This window comes from Orcinus orca, chromosome 9, assembly GCF_937001465.1.
Source record: "Orcinus orca chromosome 9, mOrcOrc1.1, whole genome shotgun sequence".
Classification (NCBI taxonomy): domain Eukaryota; kingdom Metazoa; phylum Chordata; class Mammalia; order Artiodactyla; family Delphinidae; genus Orcinus; species Orcinus orca.
In genome coordinates this window covers 46,959,796-46,981,452 of record NC_064567.1, presented here as the reverse complement: position 1 = coordinate 46,981,452, position 21,657 = coordinate 46,959,796, and the positions used below count along the sequence as shown (strand labels likewise).

General features: G+C 40.1%; 1 protein-coding gene across 1 annotated transcript in view; it reads right to left on the bottom strand.

The window, feature by feature from the left end:
• CPVL (carboxypeptidase vitellogenic like) overlaps window positions 1–21,657 on the bottom strand; it is a 101,157-nt gene that overhangs the window by 41,602 nt on the left and 37,898 nt on the right. The window contains 2 exon segments of the mRNA XM_049714875.1: window positions 8,070–8,164; window positions 8,167–8,242. Of these exon segments, the coding sequence (XP_049570832.1) occupies window positions 8,070–8,164; window positions 8,167–8,242 (171 nt within the window).

The following is a 21,657-nucleotide window of genomic DNA, read 5'->3' as shown; positions in this document are numbered from 1 at the left end:
TGATGCAGGGGACATGGGTTCGTGCCCCGGTCTGGGAAGATCCCACGTGCCACAGAGCGGCTAGGCCCATGAGCCTGCACGTCCGGAGCCTGTGCTCCACAACGGGAGAGGCCACAACAGTGAGAGGCCCGCGTACCACAAAAAACAAACAAAAAACTACAGACTTGAACATTTTAAATGGGTGAATTCTGTATTATGTGAATTATATCTTCAATCAAGCTGCTAAAGAAATAGTATAAAGAAATCTTGCATACTCTTTATGTAGCCTTCAAATTATTAATGTTTTAAATAACCACCATGCAATCATCAAAACCAGAAAATTAACAGTGATATAATACTATTTTCTTGCTACAGATTTTATTAAAAAATTTCCACTTGTCCCTTAATAACCTTTTTCTGATCCTGGATGCAATAAAAGGTCACATGTTATATATATTTAGTTGTAAAGTCTCCTTAATCCCTCAGTGTTTGTGTGTGTGTAGGTATGTGTGTGTCATTCATGTCCTTTGACAAGTACCAGCCAGTTATTTTGTGGCTAAATTTTGTCCCCTAATTTGAGTTCGTCTGCTGTTGCCTCATGATCAAATTCATTCATTTTTGGCAACACACATTAGTGTTGTTGTGTCCTTCTCAGTGCAACATATCAGGAGGCACAAATGTTGATTTGTCCCATTACTGGTGATGTTAACTTAGATCCTTTGGTTCATATGCCAGATTTCTCCACTATAAAGCTACTATTTTCCCCTTCATCATAAATATTTTGAAGGAGGATACTTTGAGGCTATGTAAACATTCTGATTCTCATCATACTTTCACTAACTGATGTTAGTATCCACTGATGATTCTTTCTTGAAGCAATTATTACTGTCCTATTTGTCAAATAATGATTTTCTATTCCATTATTTCTTACACACTTATTAATTGGATTTTTCTCCCATTCATTTTTTATTTGTTTACATCATCATGAACTCTGACTTTAAAGGGAATGCATATTATGTTTTATAGAACAGAATAATGCTTACTGGTAGATTTTTATTAGGTCAAGAAAGTCCCATACTATGGTAGGCTAAATAATGCCCTGTCACAACATATCTAGTCCTAATCCCTGGAACCAGTGAATGTTAACTTATGCAGAATAAATAAATAAATAAATTAATTAATTAATTTAAAAAATAGAGACTTTGCATGTGTGATTAACTTAAGCATCTTGAGATGGGGAGATTATCTAGGAGGTCCTTAAATGCAATCTCATGTATTCTTCTAAGAGGGAGGCAGACGATATTTGACCACAGAAGAGGAGAGGGCAATGTGACCACAGAGGCAGATGTTAGAATAATATGGCCACAAGCCAAGGAAGGCCAACAGCCACCAGAAGCTGGAATGGATTATCCCATTACAGCCACCCTATTGACACCTTGGTTTCAGCCCAGTGAAAGTGACTTTGGATTTCTAACCTCCAGAACTGCGAGAAAATAAATTTTTGTAGTTTATGCCATCAAGTTTGTGGTAATCCATTAGAGCAAGCATAGGAAATCAATACAGATACTACTATTCCTCGTTTGCTAAAAATTTTTATCCTAAGTGGGTTTTAATTTTATCAAATCCACTTTTTTGCATCTATTAAGATAGAAAATTTTTCTCTTTTAACATTTTAGGTGGTAAATTACATGATAGAACTTCTAATACAAAAATATCCTTGCATTCATGGGATCAACCCAACCTGATGTTTTTTATTCACTGGTGGATTAGGTTGTATTAATATTCTGTTTAGGATTTGTACATATATGCTCATAAGTGACGCTGCTCATTGTATTGCCTTTGCTCCTTTGTCAATGATCAGCTGACTATATTTATGTGACTCTATTTCTGGGCTCTCTCTTCTCTTCCATTTATCTATTTGTCTGTTCTCCAGCCAATACTATACTGTCTTTTTGTGTGTGTGTGGTACGTGGGCCTCTCACTGTTGTGGCCTCTCCCATTGCGGAGCACAGGCTCTGGTCACACAGGCTCAGTGGCCATGGCTCACGGGCCCAGCCGCTCTGCGGCATGTGGGATCTTCCCGGACCAGGGCACGAACCCGTGTCCCCTGCATCAGCAGGCAGACTCTCAACCACTGCGCCACCAGGGAAGTCCTATACTGTCTTAATTATTGCAGTTTTATATTAAGTTTCCAAGTCAAGAAGTGTCATTCATCTGACTTTGTTCTTCTCCTTCAATACTGAGTTGGCTATTCTGAGTCTCTGCCTTTCCATATAAGCTTTAGAATTAGTTTGCCAATACCCATAAAATAACTTGCTGAGATTTTGGTTGAGATTTCATTGAACGTGTAGATCACGTTGGGAAGAACTGACACTTTGATAATATTAAGCCTTCCTATTCATGAACATGGAATATCTCTCTATTTATTTAGTTCTTTGATTTCATTCATCAAACTTTTGTAGTTTTCTGCATATAGGTTTGTACATAATTTGTTATATTTATGCCTAAGTATTTCAATAGTTTTGGTACTGATGTAAATGGTTTTGGATTTTTTTTTTTAAATTATTTATTTCTTTCGTTGCACCAGGTCTTAGCTGCAGCTCCAGAGCTCCTTTAGTTGCAGCTCTCCAGCTGCTTAGTTGTGGCATGCGAACCCTTAGTTGCAGCATGCATGTGGGATCTAGTTCCCTGACCAGGGATTGAACCCAGGTCCCCTGCATTGGGAGCACAGAGTCTTATCCACTGCGCCACCAGGGAAGTCCCGGTTTTGGATTTTTAATTTCAAATTCCACTTGTTCATTGCTGGTATATTGAAAAGTGATTGGTGTTTGTATAGTAACTCTGTATCTTGCAACTTTGCTATAATCACTTATTAGTTCCAGGAGTTTTCTATTGATTCTTTCAGATTTTCTACATAGACAATCATGCCATCTTCACTTACTCATTCTCCAATACTTTTATTTTCTTTATATAGAGCTGAGTTTCCGATCTATAACATTATCCTTCCCTGTGAAGAACTTCTTTTAACATAATTGGCAAGGTAGGTCTACTGGCAATAAATTCCTTCAATTTGTACTTGTCTGAAAACATCTTTATTTCTGCCCCATTTCTGAGGGATAGTTTCATAGGACACAGAATCCTAGGTTGGTGACTTTTTTTCTCTCAACTCTTCAGATATTTCATTCTCTTTTCGCTTGCATGGTTTCTGAGGAGAAGTCAGATGTAATTCGTACCTTTGCTTCTTTATAGGTAAGGTGTTTTTTCCCCTCTCTGGCTTCTTTCAAGATTTTTTTCTTTATCTCTGATTTTCTAAAGTTTACATATGATATACCTAGGTGTCGTTTTTTGGCATTTGTTTGCTTGGTGTTCTCTGAGCTTCCTGGATCTGTGGTTTGGTGTCTGACATTACCTTGGGAAAATTCTCAATCATTATTTCTTCAGATTTTGTTTCTGTTCCTTTCTCTCTTTTCTTTCTGGTATTCCCATTATGCATATGTTACATCTTTTATAGTTGTTCCACAGTTTTTGGATTTTCTGGTTTTGTTCAGTCTCTGTTCCCTTTGCTTTTCAGTTTTGGAAGTTTCTACTGTCATATCCTCAAGATCAGCAATTCTTTCCTCAGCCATGTAGTCTACTAAAGAGCCCATCAAAGGCATTCTTCATTTCTGTTACAGTTTTTGATTTCTAGCATTTCTTTTGTCATTCTTTCTTAGAATTTCCGTATCTTTGCTTACATCATCCATCTATTATTGTATGTTGCCTACTTTTTCCACTGAAGCCCTTAGCATATTAATCATAGTTTGCAAAAATTCCTGGTCTGATAATTTCAACATCCCTGCCCTATCTGACTCTGGTTCTAATGCTCGTTCAGTCTTTTTAAAGTGTGGTTTTTGCCTTTTAGTATGCCTGGTAATTTTTTGTTGAAAGATGTACATGGTGCACTGGATGGATACAGGGTACTGTGGTAAATAACCCTTTTGTAACATGGTGGTAAGATGTGGGGGATGGGAAGCACACTAGAGTCCTAGGATTAGGTCTCAGTCTTTTAGGAGCCTATGCCCCTGGACTGCGAACCTCACCAGTGCTTTGCAGTTGCTCCCCCTCACCTCTTAGGTGGGACAGCATAGCTAAAGGCAGCTGGAATTGGGTGTTTCCTTTCCCCCACATGGAAGTCTAGAGCTGAAGTTGAGTATTTCCCTTCCCACAGGTAGATGAGGCTCTGATAACCCCTCAGTGGGTTAGGCTGTGGTAAAATAGCTTTCTGAGGGCAGGCCTTGTTACAAAAAACAAAATGCTCTGGTGTATTTCAAGGTGGTTACTTTTACCTCCTCCTGCCATAAGCAGAAGGGATTTTTCACCAGTATTCACTGTGAAGACATTGCAGAACTCCTGGACATAAAACTACAAAAGTGGGGGCTTCCTCCCATGACTGGATTCCCCTGGAGTTTTTAAGTCTCAGGCTTATCCCCACTGAGCCTCCAGTAATTCATGAATTACAGCTCAGGTTTTCCTATCCTGGCACTGGTTCTTGTGGAGGTTTCTGCTCATGGATTTCTGCTTAGAAAAGTGATTCTCTGTACCCACCTGTAGGTCTCTCCTGTTTGTGAAGTAGTTTGCCCTGTGATGACTTCACTTCTCTCACAGGTCTAAGAGGAGTTGTTGCTTTTTCAGTTTGTTCAGCTTTTTACTTGTTGTTAGGACAGAATGGTAACTTCCAAGTTCCTGACATGCCAGACTGGAAACCAGAAGTCTGTCAAGTCTTTTTTACTTTTGTGTTTTCCATGGTTTTTTGTATAACTTTTGTATGTAGCAGGTGCTTAAAGGCTTCTGCTGAAATGTGTTGAACATCATTAGTAATAGCTTATATTTTCAAGCACTTTCTAAGCACCAGTCATTGTTTTAAGTGTTTTATCTACATAATCTATTTAAACCTCATAAGAACTCACCTGTAAGTACCATTATTATTCCCATTTCACAGATGAGGAAGCTGAAGCACAGAGTGTTTTAAGTATCCTCCCCCAAAGGAACACAGCCAGTGAAGAGTGGAAACAGAATTCAAACTCAAAATGTCTAACGTGAGAACCCATGCTTATAACCACCATGTGCTATGGACCCAGGTTAACTCCTAGAAATCGTGATAATATTTAACCATGATCTGATTTAATCATGAATTCCAATAGTCCAACAGATTATTTCTCTAGTTGTTCTGGAAACTGCTAAAATGATATTTCAATTTACCACCTAAATATTTGAAATTACTGAAAAGAGGATGACTTTGAGTACACATTCCCTGTAGGTCTTTACAAGAAAAGGATTATGTTTTCACATAGTCTGTACAGAAACTGATGTACTACACCGTTGTTCTTTTAGTTCTATTAGTTTCCAGAAACTGATGAAGGTCTTCCTCAGCCCATCAGATATTCCACATTGCATAAAATGAATCTAGTACTAGAAAGAGACTTCCATGTTCCTATGAATAGAAGCATGTGCACTATTTTCTATGACAAATTACTACTGAGTCTTACATAAATATAACCTTGAGGGTACTAATGTTTTAAGCCAACCTAGATTGCTCTGATTCCACTGCATACACATTGAGGTTCACCACCATTAACAGACAAGCCAAGGATAATCGCTGCCCTGTGGGCTATGCCAGCTGTAGCCATGGATATGCGGTCTGTTTCAGCAACAGCCACTTTTTGGTCTGCACTCAGACTGACTGCATACTTTGTTCTCTTTCTTTCTGGAAACATGGTTTATCTGCACCACTAATCTATTCTCTTTTTCTGACAACTGATTCAGAGTTTGAAAGTTTAGAAAACATTCTGATTTCATTGGAATTCACATTGATAGGTTTAGGATACATGGGAAACAGAAACAGATCTGTTTAAATATCAAGGTGCAGGCTCATCTTTAATCAGCATATTCTCCCTTATCAAGCAAGTGGACACTGTATGGCGATCAGCCAATACCAGGAGAGTTTACACCATCAGGTGAACTATATATCTCACGCTATCCTCACTTGGCTGAGAAAGCAATCATACTCTAGTTAAATTTATACAGTGAGAAAACCTATCTTGCAAGGGCACAGAAAAATATACATGGGAACTTCCTTATCTGCTCTCACTCAAAAAAACCATTTTGCATTCCTTAATGTTACATTATAGCCCAGTGTTTACATCTTGAAAACATAAGTGCTAAGCTCTTTTTGGTTTAATAAATTTGTGGATAATAAATACCTGATGGATTATGAACAAGTTTATTAGATATATTTTTGATAGACCACTAATTTATAGAACTGAATTTTCATTCATTCATTCATTCATGTGTTACTGACATCTGCTCAAGGCTGGTGCTATGACTGACAGCCCACAATGGCAGTACAGTGTGCTAAGTGTGACCACAGCAGTAGAGAGCACATGGTCTGAGACCTCAGAGAAGAGGACTACCTGAAGGTGCTCAGAGAAGGCTCCAAGCAGGCAAGCACTAAGGGCCACTACATTTCCCTCACAGAACCAAACACAAGAGTGGCTGAAATCCTGACCTCATCTAGTTAGGCCCTTTCTTGCCTACAAAGTAAGTATTTCATGAAGTTCTGCAGGTATATAATGGGTGTGTAGACTCTGCATGCCATTGGCCTTAGATTATTTTGAATAAAAGTTGTATGTCTAGGGCTTCCCTGGTGGCGCAGTGGTTGAGAGTCCACCTGCCAATGCAGGGGACGTGGGTTCGTGTCCCGGTCCGGGAAGATCCCACATGCCGCAGAGCAGCTAGGCCCGTGAGCCATGGCCGCTGAGCCTGCGGGTCCATAGCCTGTGCTCCGCAAGGGGAGAGGCCACAGCAGTGAGAGGCCCGTGTACTGCAAAAAAAAAAAAAAAAAAAATTGTATGTCTAGGATTCAAACTCTGTGTACTAGAGGCAGGATCAGAAAATAGGTCTTCTAGGTCGGGCATATTCTAAAACACAATCTAGTAAGGGTGTATTAGGTCAAGGGCTCCCTGGGTAGTACTGAAGGTTGAGCACTGAACAATCCCAAGATACACTATTCCTAACTTAGACATTGTTGAAATGTGTTTTCCTTATGTCAGAAAATGGCAGTAAAGAGTCTGGTTCAAATAAAAGCAGTATATTAGGACAATTTTTGGACAGATAGAAATAAAGTATCTTGAGGAGAGGTTGCCTTTTGTCTGATTCATGTGCTGGTTACTGGTTGCCCTGTTTTTTGTTCATTCCAAACATTACTCTTGCCTCTGCCAGGAAACAGAGAGAAAGTGGATCACCTCTGGTGGTGATCTTCTCTATCATAATACACTTATCCTGTTGAGCTACCCCTAGACCATGCCTAGGACATATGCTAACAGTCCTGGAGGATCAGAGGAGGAGGTAAGAAGAGAAATAAAGGGGAAAGAAATGCACAGGATGACTGTCTCCCTGTCACCTGCTCATGGTGTCCTTCCCTCACAGTGAGAATTCGAGGGTCCACAGTTCCTTTGCTTGAACCTCTGGTACCACCAGCAGCAAATCAGGCAGAACATCTCAGTCAGATAACACAGTGATTGACTTTACATGCCTCGAAACAGGGACCTTGTCTCATTCAACGCTTCAACCTGACAGACTAGCACAACGTTTGGCTGAAAGCCGGCCCTGAAGAAACTGTGATTGAGCAACGTGAATGAATGCAATTATCAAGCAAAAAGCATTTTTGGAATAACCAGTTGATTTCATTTATCCCTGACTTCATTGGGATTAACATAATAAAGCAAACAATAGGGGAAAATTGGCTTACACAAGGTCAGTCATCTTCTCGGCTCTGCTCTCTGTCTATTTTCAAGAAATGATGAGAGGTGTCATGTGCCAAAGAGAATTTCATTTTTAGGAACTTTCGGGGGAAAGTGATTTAATTAGAAGGAAAAAAATAAAACTTTTAATTCAAAGAAATCAAACAATGCAGCAGTTGTTACTTACATTTGTAAGATATCATAAAAGTAAAAAAAGGCAGGAGTCAAATTAAGAATAAAAGAAGGTCACTTCTGCTTTGGGTGATCTGAAAAGTTCCTAAAATAGACAGTAACTAAAGTTAAGTCTCTTACCTTATAATTATTCATGATTTCAGTTAACCATGGTTTCACTGACTTTACTGTATCTTCTCGCAAGTACTTTTCAACTTTGGATCCATCACTAAAGCCTGGTTTCCCACGTGGATGGCTTGTCTCACTTGTGGGAGGGACAAAAATTTCCTGTAGTAACTTTGGTCCTCAGGTTCCTGGCATCAGAAAAATATTAGGGAAAACGAGTGGGTGGTGGGAACAGTACTCTGGGGAAAGCTTCAAATTTCTCCTAACATATATCACAATGAACAAGATGTGACACCACTATTAACTGGTCTCTACCCTGAATATTTTAACTTGGGGGGTTGGGGAAATTCAATTTTACCAAGCAAATCTGGATGACCTGATACTCTTGGAGCCAGTATCCAATTTGCAAATGCTGGATTTTTCCTTTTTGTAACAACAAAACTTTTGTGATCTGTAACTCCAATTAAAAACCCCATTCAAGGCAAAAATAGGAAAAATGAAGAGGCGAGATTATCAAAATCAACTTGCTCCTTGTTGGAGGCTCTCGGAAAAGAAGGTGAAATGGACCACAAGGGGCCAGGGAGGTGATGTGGTGGATTAAAAGCTGAGGATTTCTTTTTCATGTTCTGCCGTTTATTAAAACCACACACACAAAATAATCAGCTGACCATAATTTAAGGAGGAAAATATATCAAGTGTAAGAACAGATGATACCTTATGAAGGACATAAGACAAAAGAGAAGTTGTCCATGAGCCTTATTTTTTAAAAATACTGCATAAAAGTCTCTAAGATTCATTACGCTAAAAGAAAAAAAAAAGGAGTAAATGCTGTTTTTAAAAAGTTACAAAAGGATAAAAAAAAGAGTTTGAAATCAACAATTTTGTGAATCATCAATATTTTTTGCTAACTGTGAATACATTCTCTTTGTAAAGAAAAAAAATTAATCACAAATTTTGCTTCTTTATTGCCTAGCATATGTTTTTCTCTTGGTAGAATCTAAATCCAAAACCACAGGGGTTGGCAAATTCCATTGAAATTAGCTTTATATTTTATTTACAAAATAGTTAATAAGTAAGGCAATTTTAAAAACAGAATGTATTGTGATATCCACTAGACATGGTTATACAAATCCAAATCCCCAGTCTGGCTCCCTCTATCTTATTTGATTAATTCTACCCAAAAGGCATCAAATTTTGGCCCACTTTTATGAAAGAAACTATGTGAATACTTTGAGAAACATTCCAGAGGGCTTGAAGTGAGGGCCGTACTGAATGCATGAAACATCTTAAGTTAAAAGTAAGACAAAGCAAATATTTTCATAAAGGCTTTGGCAGTTTGGGTTATCCAAGCTGTCTTAAGTACAGAACAAATAATGTGGGCATTTTCAAGAAACTCACTACAGGATTGGAGCTCTGGGACCTGATACCCAGAACTGCAACCCTGGCCTGTCTCCTTCACAAAAGAACTTCTGTATAACAAGCTCTAGTGGGGGGAAACTGTGTTAATCGGAGATTTTTTTTGAGTTATCTGGAATATCACACACTCTCAATGGTCAGATTATAATGTATACAACACTGGCAGGGTAAAAAATCCTATAGATTAGTATACCAAATAATGCAATAGGGTTTGGACATGTTTGTCTAGTGTAAAGTCAGCTCTCCTATTTCTTAAATTGGAGGAAGTTTGGTTTTGCCAGAAGTTTTAAGTAAACATTATTATGTTTTTTAAAATTGTTGTCATTACCGTGCACTGCAAAAGGTTGTAGTAATTAGAACATCCTGTAACATTCTCGAAGTAGGAAGGCTCGCTTATTAACTCACCATCTAGCAGCTTATCCAGTAACTAGGTTGGGAGAGAGGGGAGAAAGGAAGGAGGAAAACATCAGGGTGGGTAAAAATATACAGGCATTTGTCATTTCATTTATTCAATAACTGTTTCATTCAACAACCACTTCCCACACATCTTCTCTGCGCTATAGACACTGTCCAAGGCATTGGGGAAACAGCAGTGAACAAGGCAGGCCGAAAATGCTCCCTCATAGAGCTTATATTCTAGAGGGTACGATAAACAAGCATTCACAGGTAAAATATGCAGTGTATTAGAGAATGATAAGGGCTAAGGAGAAAACTAACAAGGAGAAGGGTACAGGAAGTGCCATGGGTGCCTGTGGGGTGTGTGTGCCTGGGTGGTGGGTGTGGGGGACACTGCAGAGAGGAGGAAACGGGTCTCACTTAGAAGGTGGCATTTGAGTAAAGACCTGTTGGAAGGAAGGAAGCAAGCCCGGAAGACATCTAGGAAAAGAACTTTCCAAGTAGAGGAAACAGTGAGCCCAAAGGCCCCGACTGCGGGAGTGAGTCTTGTGGGGAAGGGTTACCGTAACACGATCATTGACCACTCACCCATGTACGAGGAGACAGGGCAGAGGATATGGACATACACCCAGGCGCTTGGAACTGGTGGAAGTTATCTTTGGACTGCTGACATTGAAAAGCTGGTCATCAGCTGAAGGTGAGAGCAGTCAGCATAGTTGTGTGCTTTTCTCAGGTCATGTTGAGCTGCACAAAGGCAGGCATGGAGTGGTAGAGAGGGGCATCTAGCCAGGACTGTGGTTTGGCCAAAGGAGTTGGAGGAGGTGCAAAGGGGGGCCGTAGGTGGGGAATGTATGTAATGACTGAGCTTGGGTTTATGTTGGGTAATTAGAGAAATTAAGACCTGCAGGGGTAGGGGACCATGAAGAGGTAGTAGGATCTGTGGACTGAAAGACAATGGGGTTGCAGGACTGTAATTCAGAGAAGTGAGCTGGGAGGAAGGGAGGTGGCAGCTGGGGGAAGACGTTTGAATCTGTTGAATCTGAGATTGTGGAGTGATTGCTGGCTTTTTTGCAGGGGGTAATGGGAATAAGCAGCTAAGGTAAAGAGAACAAGATCACTAAATGAGAGGAGACTAAGAAACTGAGGGACCAAGTATTAAAAAGATCATCCATGTGGAGACTTCAGTCACCAGAAATGATGACAAGAGTAATGCTGGAAAGTGACACTGAGGCAGGAGCCAAAATATTCAGAGAATGAGAAGGCGAACGCCAGGGGTGTGTGTCGGGAGAGAAGCTGATCCCTTCAGCTCCGACTTACCACTCTTTTATTAACTAAATCATTTTAAGGGATCAGAACATCAAAAAGGCTTTATTATTTAGGCTTGAGATTTTGACATTTGTATTCTCTTGGGTTTCAGGATTTCTTGGAGTCTTGTATTGCATAACGTGAAACACATTTTACCACTACTTGATTACTTTCCTAAGTATCATTTCATCTATTTCCTGTGAAAAAGCAAAAGTCTTCTCATTTATCACACAAGATTTTGGACCAGTGGTCACAGAGACATTGCATACCTTCAAGAGTTTTTTTGTGGGGGGAGGGGTGGGGGGTTTCTCTAGTTTTTGATGAATCTGGCTTGGGAGAGACCTCATGGGTCATCTTGTCGTTATCTCTGAATACACACAATATCTGAACTTTTCAACAGTTTCACTAATCCTGTGGACGCTTAGGCTGCTGGATCACGCACCACAGACATCTTTCTGCTTTCTTTATCCCTTTAAGTCTATCAAATATTCTTGCTCTTGACACTGCTTACGTTTGCTCTTGACATATGCTTCTTCAGAAACACATCAAATGTCTCGCTTGCAGATGGGTCTCATGCAATGTAAAATCTCATACTAATTCTAAATTCTGAACGCTTAGTCCTTTTTACCCTTTCTGCCTACCACAGCAGACAGCCTAAAACCGGTCTTGAAAATACTGTGATTGCAAGTTGAAGAATGACCCAACATGTCCCTGATAAGATTCTTCTTCTTTCCTTCACACTCACAATTGCACAAGAAATTCTGAATCCACGCTCTGCAGCCGCATCAAGTGTCCCGGCACAGAAAGAGGAGCCCGCCAGGGTGCTGCGGGGTGGCTCGGGACTTCCTGAGTTCTCCTATTTACACAGCTTGCTGCCGTCAGAACTCACAACAAGGGCAGTCACTGCCCTGGCACCCTATTTGTAAAATGGAGCACAACTTTGTTACCCCATCCTTCTCCATAAGTTTGTATGTCTCCTGTTTTGATCTGAACCAGCTGACCTACAGCGCCTAAAAGACTATTAATACCAGGCCTCGGCCTTAATAATAACAATGCTGTTAGGTAAACTGTGACAGGCTGTGTTCCCAGTAACAAGATTAAAGGTCTCAAAATTCAGTCCTCACCTCATTTACTAACGTGTCAAACACACAGGCTCTATGGCAAAGGTGACAAAACCCCCCAAGGAAGATTGCTTACACATGATCTTTGTCTGCACTGGCCAAAAACCAAATGAACAACAAACAAGACCCTCCTGCATCCTAATACTTAGTATAGTCTTACATTTTAAACAACCAAAAAAACAAAATAAAGGTTGAAGAATATAACTATGTTACTTGGTCCTCAAATTTAATTTTAGGAGAGCGATGTGGCGATATTTACAAATGCCAATGGCTCTTTGTAAAAGTTTCAAGCGACCACCCTTTATACTCTTTGTTCCTGACACACAGGAACATGTGACATTTGTTACACTGTGGCCACTTCCCCAGCTGGAGCACTGTGTGTGGATATTACCCTCTGAAGGGTTTAGAGCACATGTGGAAGCATATGCATCCACTTTCCAGGTTGCCTTTCTTCTGATTTCTTTATGGTAGGGATGCCTTGAGGGCCTACACAGCATTTCAAGAAATCAAAACAGTTAATGAAAGACACAGTTAGATAAACACCGCGAGGTGATCTCAGGTTTAAAATATGGTCAAAGTAAATTCAAAGAAACCCAGATGGCTCTTTTCTTCCTTACGAGCCCACTGTCTTGCCTCCTGATCTCGGGACGGCACCAAGGAAACACCTTTGCTAACAACAAAGAGCCAGGCCAGGCACCGCAGTGCTTCCGGGACCTTCTCAGATGGTGCTCATTGCGCCAGGGCAGCGCAGGCCACAGAACTCACTTCAAAGGCCTGAGACCACTTCTCCTCCTGGATGTATTTCACGCACTGATCGCACTGCTTCTGGAAGTAGTTTCTCTGCTTCTCATCCAACAAGCCAATTTGGAACAGGAATGGTGCATAGCCCTGTATGATCTGAGGAGAAAAGAAGCAAACACAGACGCTGCATGGAGAGAGAGGGATGTGAGGGAAGCCCATCTGCTTGTGAAATAACCCTTTGTAACTTCTCAATTAGCGGAGCAGGACAACACACACACATATACACACACCCCCCGCACAAACATAGACGTACAACACATACAATGCATACACAACACAAAATACACCACACAAACACACATACATAAGACATACACACGACACACACATACACACACACATACACAAACACACACACACCACACACACAATTCGTGTATAACACACAACTACACCATACAAACACATATACACAAAACATACACACACACCACATAACCACACAAACACTCATACAACACACATGTACACAAAATACACACAAACACACCAAGCACAGGTACACACACTTGTACATACACACACTGACACTTGCACTCACAGCCAACGTAGGCTGACATATAGTAAGTTGACACTGTAAAACATTTGGTAAAAATTAGAAGATTTAAATCATTAGAAAGTCAACTGAGCAACAGTATTTCCCTTGACGAAGTTAGGTCTGTAGGGTAAGAGGAGCGTCCATCTGATTAAAGGGTATTTACTCTCCTTAAGGAACAAAATGGAAAGGATAAAAGAGTCACCTACTGACTCGGGATCAGAATACGCGTCTCCAAGAGCAATTCCCTTCAGGTTGATCTTCATGGTCATCACGGGGTTGAGCATGTGGATGTAGTGGGCGATGGCTGGCACGTATTTCCCCGCGTAAGACTGAGAAGGGTAGACGTTAAAATGAACCATCACAAATCAATGCTACTAAAATGAGGTGTTTATGCAAATTAAAATCACAATAAAACAGTCAGTAGTTCCACAAGACACATGTATTTCTTAACCTCGCATTGCAAATTTGACAATAGCACGGAGCTCTGTCCCTTCCTTCTTTTGTCATCCCAAATAGCATGGAGTGACATGCAGGTCACAGGTTAGGAGGGCAAAAAAATAATAAGTGAACGTGTCCTAAGTGAACATTCTAATTTCCTTCCAAAAGAAAGAACATGGACACCAGTGAACACAATTCTGCCACCCTTAGGATTTTCCTTACCAGAAAGTTCCATTGCAAGCTTTATTTAAAAAAAAAAAATCCCAAGGCCAAAATTAAGATTAAGATTTCAAAATCTGTACAATGATGCCAAAATTTGAAATCAACATGGATTAAAGGAAGAGGAAAAGGATAAATAATATTTATTGGCCACTAAAATGGTCACTTGAACTTACCTCTGTTTCCAACCTTTTCCAATACAAGGCTCTTTTTCAATTTCAAAATAGTTTGCTGACACAAACATGATAATACTGCTTTTAGATTATGCTGAAAAGAGCCACTATTGGTTCAGTAATATTTAAAAATAGTTCTGTGTTTCTTCCATTAAAAAAGTTGCCTTCCTGACATCTCCACTTGTATGTCTAATATTGAACTTCCTATGTTCAAACCGAAGCTCCAATCCCCAAGCCCTCCTTGCAGCCTCCGTTTCCATGAATGTAAACTCTGTTCTTCTAACTGCTCAGGCCAAAAATCCTGGTGCCACCGTTTATCTCTTTGACTCACACCTCGTGAAAAGTCCATTAGTGAATCTCATCAACTCTACCTATTCTATCAAAACACATCCAGAATCCAGGGTCTTTGCACACACCCCCTTTATCACCTTGCTCCAGGTACCGTCATCTCTCGCCTGGATTCTTGCAGCAGCCTCCTCAATGGGCCTCTGTTTTTGCTCTTACCGTCATCCAGTCTAATTTCAAGACAGTGGTCTGTTAAATTAGATCATGCCACTCCTCTGCTCAAATCCTCTAATGACTTCCCATCTCTCTCAAAGCAAAAGTGAAGTGTTTTTTCTGGGGCATAAGGGCTGACATGATCTGGTCACTTCACTCACATTACCCCCTACTATCCTCTTGCTCATTCCTCTCCAGCCTCTCTCAGACCAAATCATAATTGTGATCTGTACTGTTCCTCCCCTTGCATTAGCTCTTTCTGTCCCTGGAATGTTCTTCCCCAGATATCCATATGGTTAACTCCCTCACTTCCTTCAGTGAGGCTTTCTGAGGGTTGCCCTCCATGGCCACCCTATCAAAAATTTTAACACCCCTTTTTTGATATTTTATATTCCCCTTCTCTCCTCTTTCATCTTAATCTTTATCACTCTCCAACAAACTTTTACTTTTTACCTTGTGTATTGTTATTCCCCTACCCACACTAGAACAGAAGATCCACAGACACAGGAATATCTGTCTGTTTTGTTTATTAGTGTATCCCCTGTACCTGATGCTGTTTGTTATTGCTCAATAAACAACTGCTCAATGAATGAATCTTGAATTAGCCTACATGCATTTGAAAAACAGCAATGCACATATATTCTAGATAGACTAGATACATTATGTGGGTACATATGGATCTGCAGAACTTTCACAATATGTCCAAGGCTCTCCAGGGCCCTGAAGTTCAAAGACTGGGAATTCTGGAGAGCTCTCATTTTTTCCATGCCATAATCATATGCTGCAGTTATCATTATTCCCATTTCAACGTAAGGACATTGGGGCTCAGAGAGGTTAAGTGATAGAGTCAGAATTAAACCTGGTCTGACCTACTCCAAATCCTAAACCCCTTCCAAATTATGATGGAAGAACTTAACTGACATAACTCACACAAGATCCCTTCACTGATGCACTCCTCTTGTGAAATAATAATTATTTAGGCAAAGTATTAAATCAAAGCAGCTTATCCATTCATACTCATGACTACTTTTTAGCTTCCATGTCTGAAATTTGCTTTGCTGTATAACTTTGCTATATTCTCCTTTTAGGGACAGTACGTGAACATTTATCAAGTAAAATTTCTGTAAATTGACCAAAAAAGCAAATTCTCTTGACTAATCATTTCACTGGTACAGATGTATTATATAATCTTCATTCAATGATGGTTTATTGGGCAACTCTTCTGTCAAAGGTATCATAACAGATACTTGAGTAGACACAAAAATGAATAAAGCACAAAACTCGTAAAGATCACAATATCTCTTAAAAATACATTATGGAAAACTTGACTCAAATGTGATAAGGCAGAGTCTACCATTTCATGGCTTATTATTTCCACAATGTGTACAACAGCCAGCACATAGTAGGTACATAAAAACATAGCTGATAAATGAATGACTAATCTGACATTATTTCTAAACATGTTTTCTCTACTGGAAATCAGTACAAATGCTAAAAAAGTACACCTTCCAGTGATGCTAGCACTCAACGTGTCTTGTTATAAGACCTAGCAACAAAACACCTCCCTTGACTTTTTCAGAGATAGAAGGGTATGTACTTTATAGGTAGTGATGACAAACATGGGCTAAAACAGTCACATTTTTACGGCACCTTTCCCCTTGCGACCATCATATGTATCCGGGATTCAGGCAGGAGATTAAAAAGGAACACCCACTCAATCTGAGCATCCACCATCAACAGATTATTTCACCTACTTTAATTCGAGCCAATGTAAAGTTAACATTATCTTCCTATATTTTAAAATGATGAAAACAAAGGTCTGTGTGTTTCACATGCCCACCTGGAATTCTGTCCGGGCTTGGCTGCCTCCACGCTTCCCATTTCTCATATCAAATCACATTTCAGTCAAGGGTCCTGGATAGACTATGGATCTCTGGTCCCCCAACCTGGGACCCACCCTTGGATTTATCCACTGCACACTTGCTAAGTGGACCATTTAGGAAAATGAGACAGTGAGATGGGTAGTTCTATAACCACATTCAAAACAGATTCCTCAATGTTCAGTCTACATCTACTAACCTAACAGTGATGATGTTTACCTTGGTTTTGGCTTTCTAATGACTATCACACACTTCCTTGCCCTGTGTCAGTGTGACAAATCCTTCACTGCCGTTTTCATTAATCATTCCACTGGTTGAGCGACTCAGGCTGTCACACAGTAGACAATTATAGGATTATTTTATGGAAAACAGACACCGAAACATTACAATGAAATTTCAATTATTTTCACTCTCCTTGTTGAGACACATTTCTTTTTTCTTCAAGATCAGATTTGTTTATTCTTCCTGAACCATTTGTTTCTCGATATAATGATTCTCTGACCACCACAAGCACTTTAAAAGACAACCAGACAATAAATCAAGTATGTTTGATTTTACCCAGTTTTCCCTTTTCCGGATATGTTTTAAATAGAATAGAATGTCAGACTCTGGGGGGAGAAGTTAGGTGTGGTTGTCTGATGGATCAGAAATGGACTATATGGCCCTTAGGACTTATAATTGTGATCCTGTAATTTTATGAACTCTTGTTGCTTTTGTTCTGAGTTCTGCCCATAACAACAACTAAAGCAATGACAACCACAACTATCAGCCCTGTGGTTTCTCTGATCTCTGGCTGGGGTTCACCAATGTGGTCAGCAGCTGGCCAACGAAGTTCCTGAAGTCTGTGAATTAACGCTAACCTTCTACCCTCAGATCAGACACTGGCCTCAAACAAGCTCTGAACAGCATCAAAGCAATTATAAAAGGAAAGAGGAAAAGTGTGTCCAGAAACTGTTTGAACACATACAATTTTAGAATTCAGCAGTGACCTTCAAATGAGGAACTCAGTCAGACAAATATATTTAACTAACATAATAATTCAAACTAGATTAGCAATCAACACGTCAGGATTTTAGTTTGCCCTTAGTAATTATTCCTTTCCAATATTTAAAGAAGCTGCAATTTCCAACACTATTCTTGCATGGCTCCTTTGCCCCACGGTGACCGTATTTTGAGCTCACCTCTGACAAGAAGGGCCAGAGCCATTAGGGTATGTTTGTATGTGCTTGTATTTGGAGCTTAAAGAAGCAGTCAACCTCCAGTTTTCCTCTGACATCAGAAGGATCTCAGAATTCAGCTCTCAAACTTTTATTTCCCCCATGAGAGAAAGAAGGTCTCAACATCAGAGTTGAATAGTGTTTTTGAATCTTGGTTTGCAATCTTTCTGTGTTCTTACATGATGTTTGGAACAGCCTAATGGAAATCACGTTAGGAGCATATTGTACTTGTAAAAATAGTCTAGAGAGAATGTAATACTTGGTTAATTATCCAGATGTGTAAAAGCAAAATGAAACTGGACTTAAAGAAACTTGTAATTGTGTATTCCATCTGAATCTCTCCCTTCTTACATGTTTCAACAACATTCACAGCCGACTTACTGTACCCCTGCCACCCGATTACTTTTAAGGGAGTCAAAAAATCCATATCGAAAATCAAGCTTCAATCAGCTCCTCCAGAAGAAACAAAACCGTGTCAGAGAATAATATTATAATGGAAACAATGTCCTCTTACAGAAATATCACATATGTTAGCAGTTACTATTGTTTAAGCTACTCTTAGTCGTCTGCATTTCTTACTGAAGTTTAGTTTAAAAAAAAAAAAAAGTAGATGCAGCTACATTCACTCTCTGACTTGCTTCTAAATATACCTTTTATGGTAAAACTCGCAGAACCTTTATCAGTGATAATGAGCAATGGCCTTTGAACCTGGTTACCAAGTGTCACTATTCATTGGCCCTCACCTCTGCCTGGAAGTGGAAAAAGGGAGTTGTCATCCTAGGCAATGGCATGTCAAGGATGGTCAGGGTCATTCTGTGCCCGCTTCCCTGCTCTGCCCCCAAACCCCCAGCCACTCCAGCTAGAATGAATGTCTCTGAAGAGTTCACTTCGGGGCTGGTGAGAACTCTTCCATGTCTTCCGGGAGGAAACCAGGTGGGCTGCCCTTCTGGAGAGAGTCACATCGGTGTCATGTCCTCTAGCTGTCCCCAAACACAGACTATGGTGGAACCAGCCCCATATACAGGGGTGGCCAGAGTGAATAGGGGGATATGCTTTGAAGAGAATTTTATACACACATTGAAAACTACAAAACTTGGTGAAAAGCCTAAGTTTAACGGAGTCACACAGGACACAGCAGCTAAGAGGACAGGATTAAGCTAGGGTGACCCTGACTTCATCTAGCCTTGGTAGAATCTTACTTCACTTGGCACCATTATTGCTTCTGAGGAGAGAAGAGGTGTGGCCTTAACACGGCCAGTTCAGAAAATTAATGAATGGAGAAAACTGGAGCTTTGGTATTGTGGTAATCTCTACAACTTCTTAGACATTGCTAGACCATGTGTCATCTAATTTCAAGACCACACTGCTGTGATTTAAAAAAAAAAAAAAGGCTTCTAACGAGAATATGACTTTATCTAAACATCTATTTCTCTTGACTATGAGCTTAAAAAGAAATGTAGAATCTACAGGAATACACATAAATTTATGCAAAAGTATGTACGGCCTTTCAAATATGTTCTTATTTCGTTTTGAGATGATGCTTCTTTAAAAATTAATTCCATCAGTGACAAACATACGTGAAAAGGATGTACCTTGCCTCCCCCCAACTCTAACTTCAGTGCCAGTTTTGGAGAAATTCATACCCAGCTTGAAGCCAGGTGACTTGAACAGATGAATAAACCCTTTTGTTTAGAGATTACAGTTAATTTGACTTTTAAATAAAGAGTGTGAATATACTGGGCCACAGTCAACAAACTGAGTCCTTCACTTGCTCACTACAGATAGAACTCAGAAGGTTGAAGCTGCGTAATAGATATAATTTAGCATTTCTGGTCCCCAGCCTAGACATCTCATCCAATTGGGTACTATTTGTGTCGCCATGCCACTTGGTCTAGCATAGTAGCTCACTTCAGACAAAGCTTATATTGACGTCTGATTTACTCATAGTCTTTTCCACGTAACCAGAGAATCAGCAAATATGTGTTGATTTGACTTAGATACGCTATCCAAAAGCCCGAGGCCCAATTTTGCAAACATTTCCATATGCCCCTGTTCAGTTCTCCAGGTTGCAGCGTAAACCTTGACTTTTCTAATATTAAATTCATTAAATAGTCACAAATCCGTTTTCAATTCTAAAAGAAAATATTGGCAAGTCAGAGGAACATAACTGAAAATAGACATCTGTCATGAGCTCAAGAGTTAAACCAGCTCAAATGTCATCTAGTCATATTCAGCAAGTTCCAAGCTTGGAGAAAGAATTACATGTCAAGGACTTCAAGCCTTTATATCACTTGAAACTTCCATTTACTCCATAAAACTTGATGATCAAAAGACAGAAATATCCAAGAAGCTAGAGAACTTCTTTTCTGTTTGTATAAGGTTAGTAACCCTTAGAGATTCTGTACAAAATATGTAAGGGATGTCCGACTCCCTTGTACAGACAGTGGATCTATTCTGTGGGAAAAGGTAAGTCTTGGAAACAGTGCAGTTTTGAGAAGCCAGGCTCCAGAGAGCATCTTCACGAAGCGGGTTACCATCCTTAGCCCATCCTGTGACTACAGTCTTTGGGTGATGGAGTCTGGCTGCTTAGGTTCCAATCTTGGCTGGGTGAGCTTGTAAAGCCTACATGACCTCTCTAAGCCTCAGTCATCTCAACTGTAAAATGGGGATGACAATAACAGTGCCCGCTTCATAAGGCAGCTGTGACGATTAAACAAGGTAATGCACGAAACACTGCTTAGCATCATGCCTGTCATATGATCCACTCTCAATAAACATTCTCAAATAAGATCTACAAATAAAACAAGGGGACTAGATACGTTTGAAGGCATCCTTCTAATCACCAAATTTAATGATCATAAGCCTGGACTAATAAGATAAAGGCATGGCCTACATGAAACAATTACAGGCCTATAGTTAGGGTAGTTCTCCCTTCCCACCCCTTCACAGGTATGTCAGTGCGTGAAGTTCCCCTATTACAAGTATCTTTCTATGGCTTAGGCTCTGTCCTCTATTCAAGGACAAGTATGTTGGAAGTACATTTAATTGATCAGATTCTCTCTAATGGATAGTGAGCTGGTAACAAGTCAGAATGGGGGAGAGAAACAGTACAATCATGATGGGGATGGAAGAAGCATGGGAGAAATAGGACCTCAGCACAGCACAGCCAAGGAAAGGAAGGCCTTGGGTGGCAGGCAGGGCACTGGATGACCCTGGAAAATAAGGGAGTAGAAAGGAGGTTCCCAGGGCCTGGGGTGCAGTACAGGGAGAGAAGAGCCATGAAAAGAGATGTAAAACAGCCAAAGAGAAATATCATTGATATTTTTATTTTATCTGGCAAATGCCTTGTGTGAAGCCACTCTATAACATCCATACAACACTGTGCCTGGTATTGTATGAAACAAATGAAACAAACCTGGCTCTCACCTCCTGGGAGCCTGCACCAGAACCCAGGACCATGATGATTTCAATAAAGAAATCAGACTCTGTGAGCCCAGCAGGACTTCACTCATGCAGATGAAGATAAAGTATCCTATTAAGCTCACTAATTTTTAAATAGCTTCAACGTTTTGCCTCAGATTCAGCCTTCGAATTAATCACG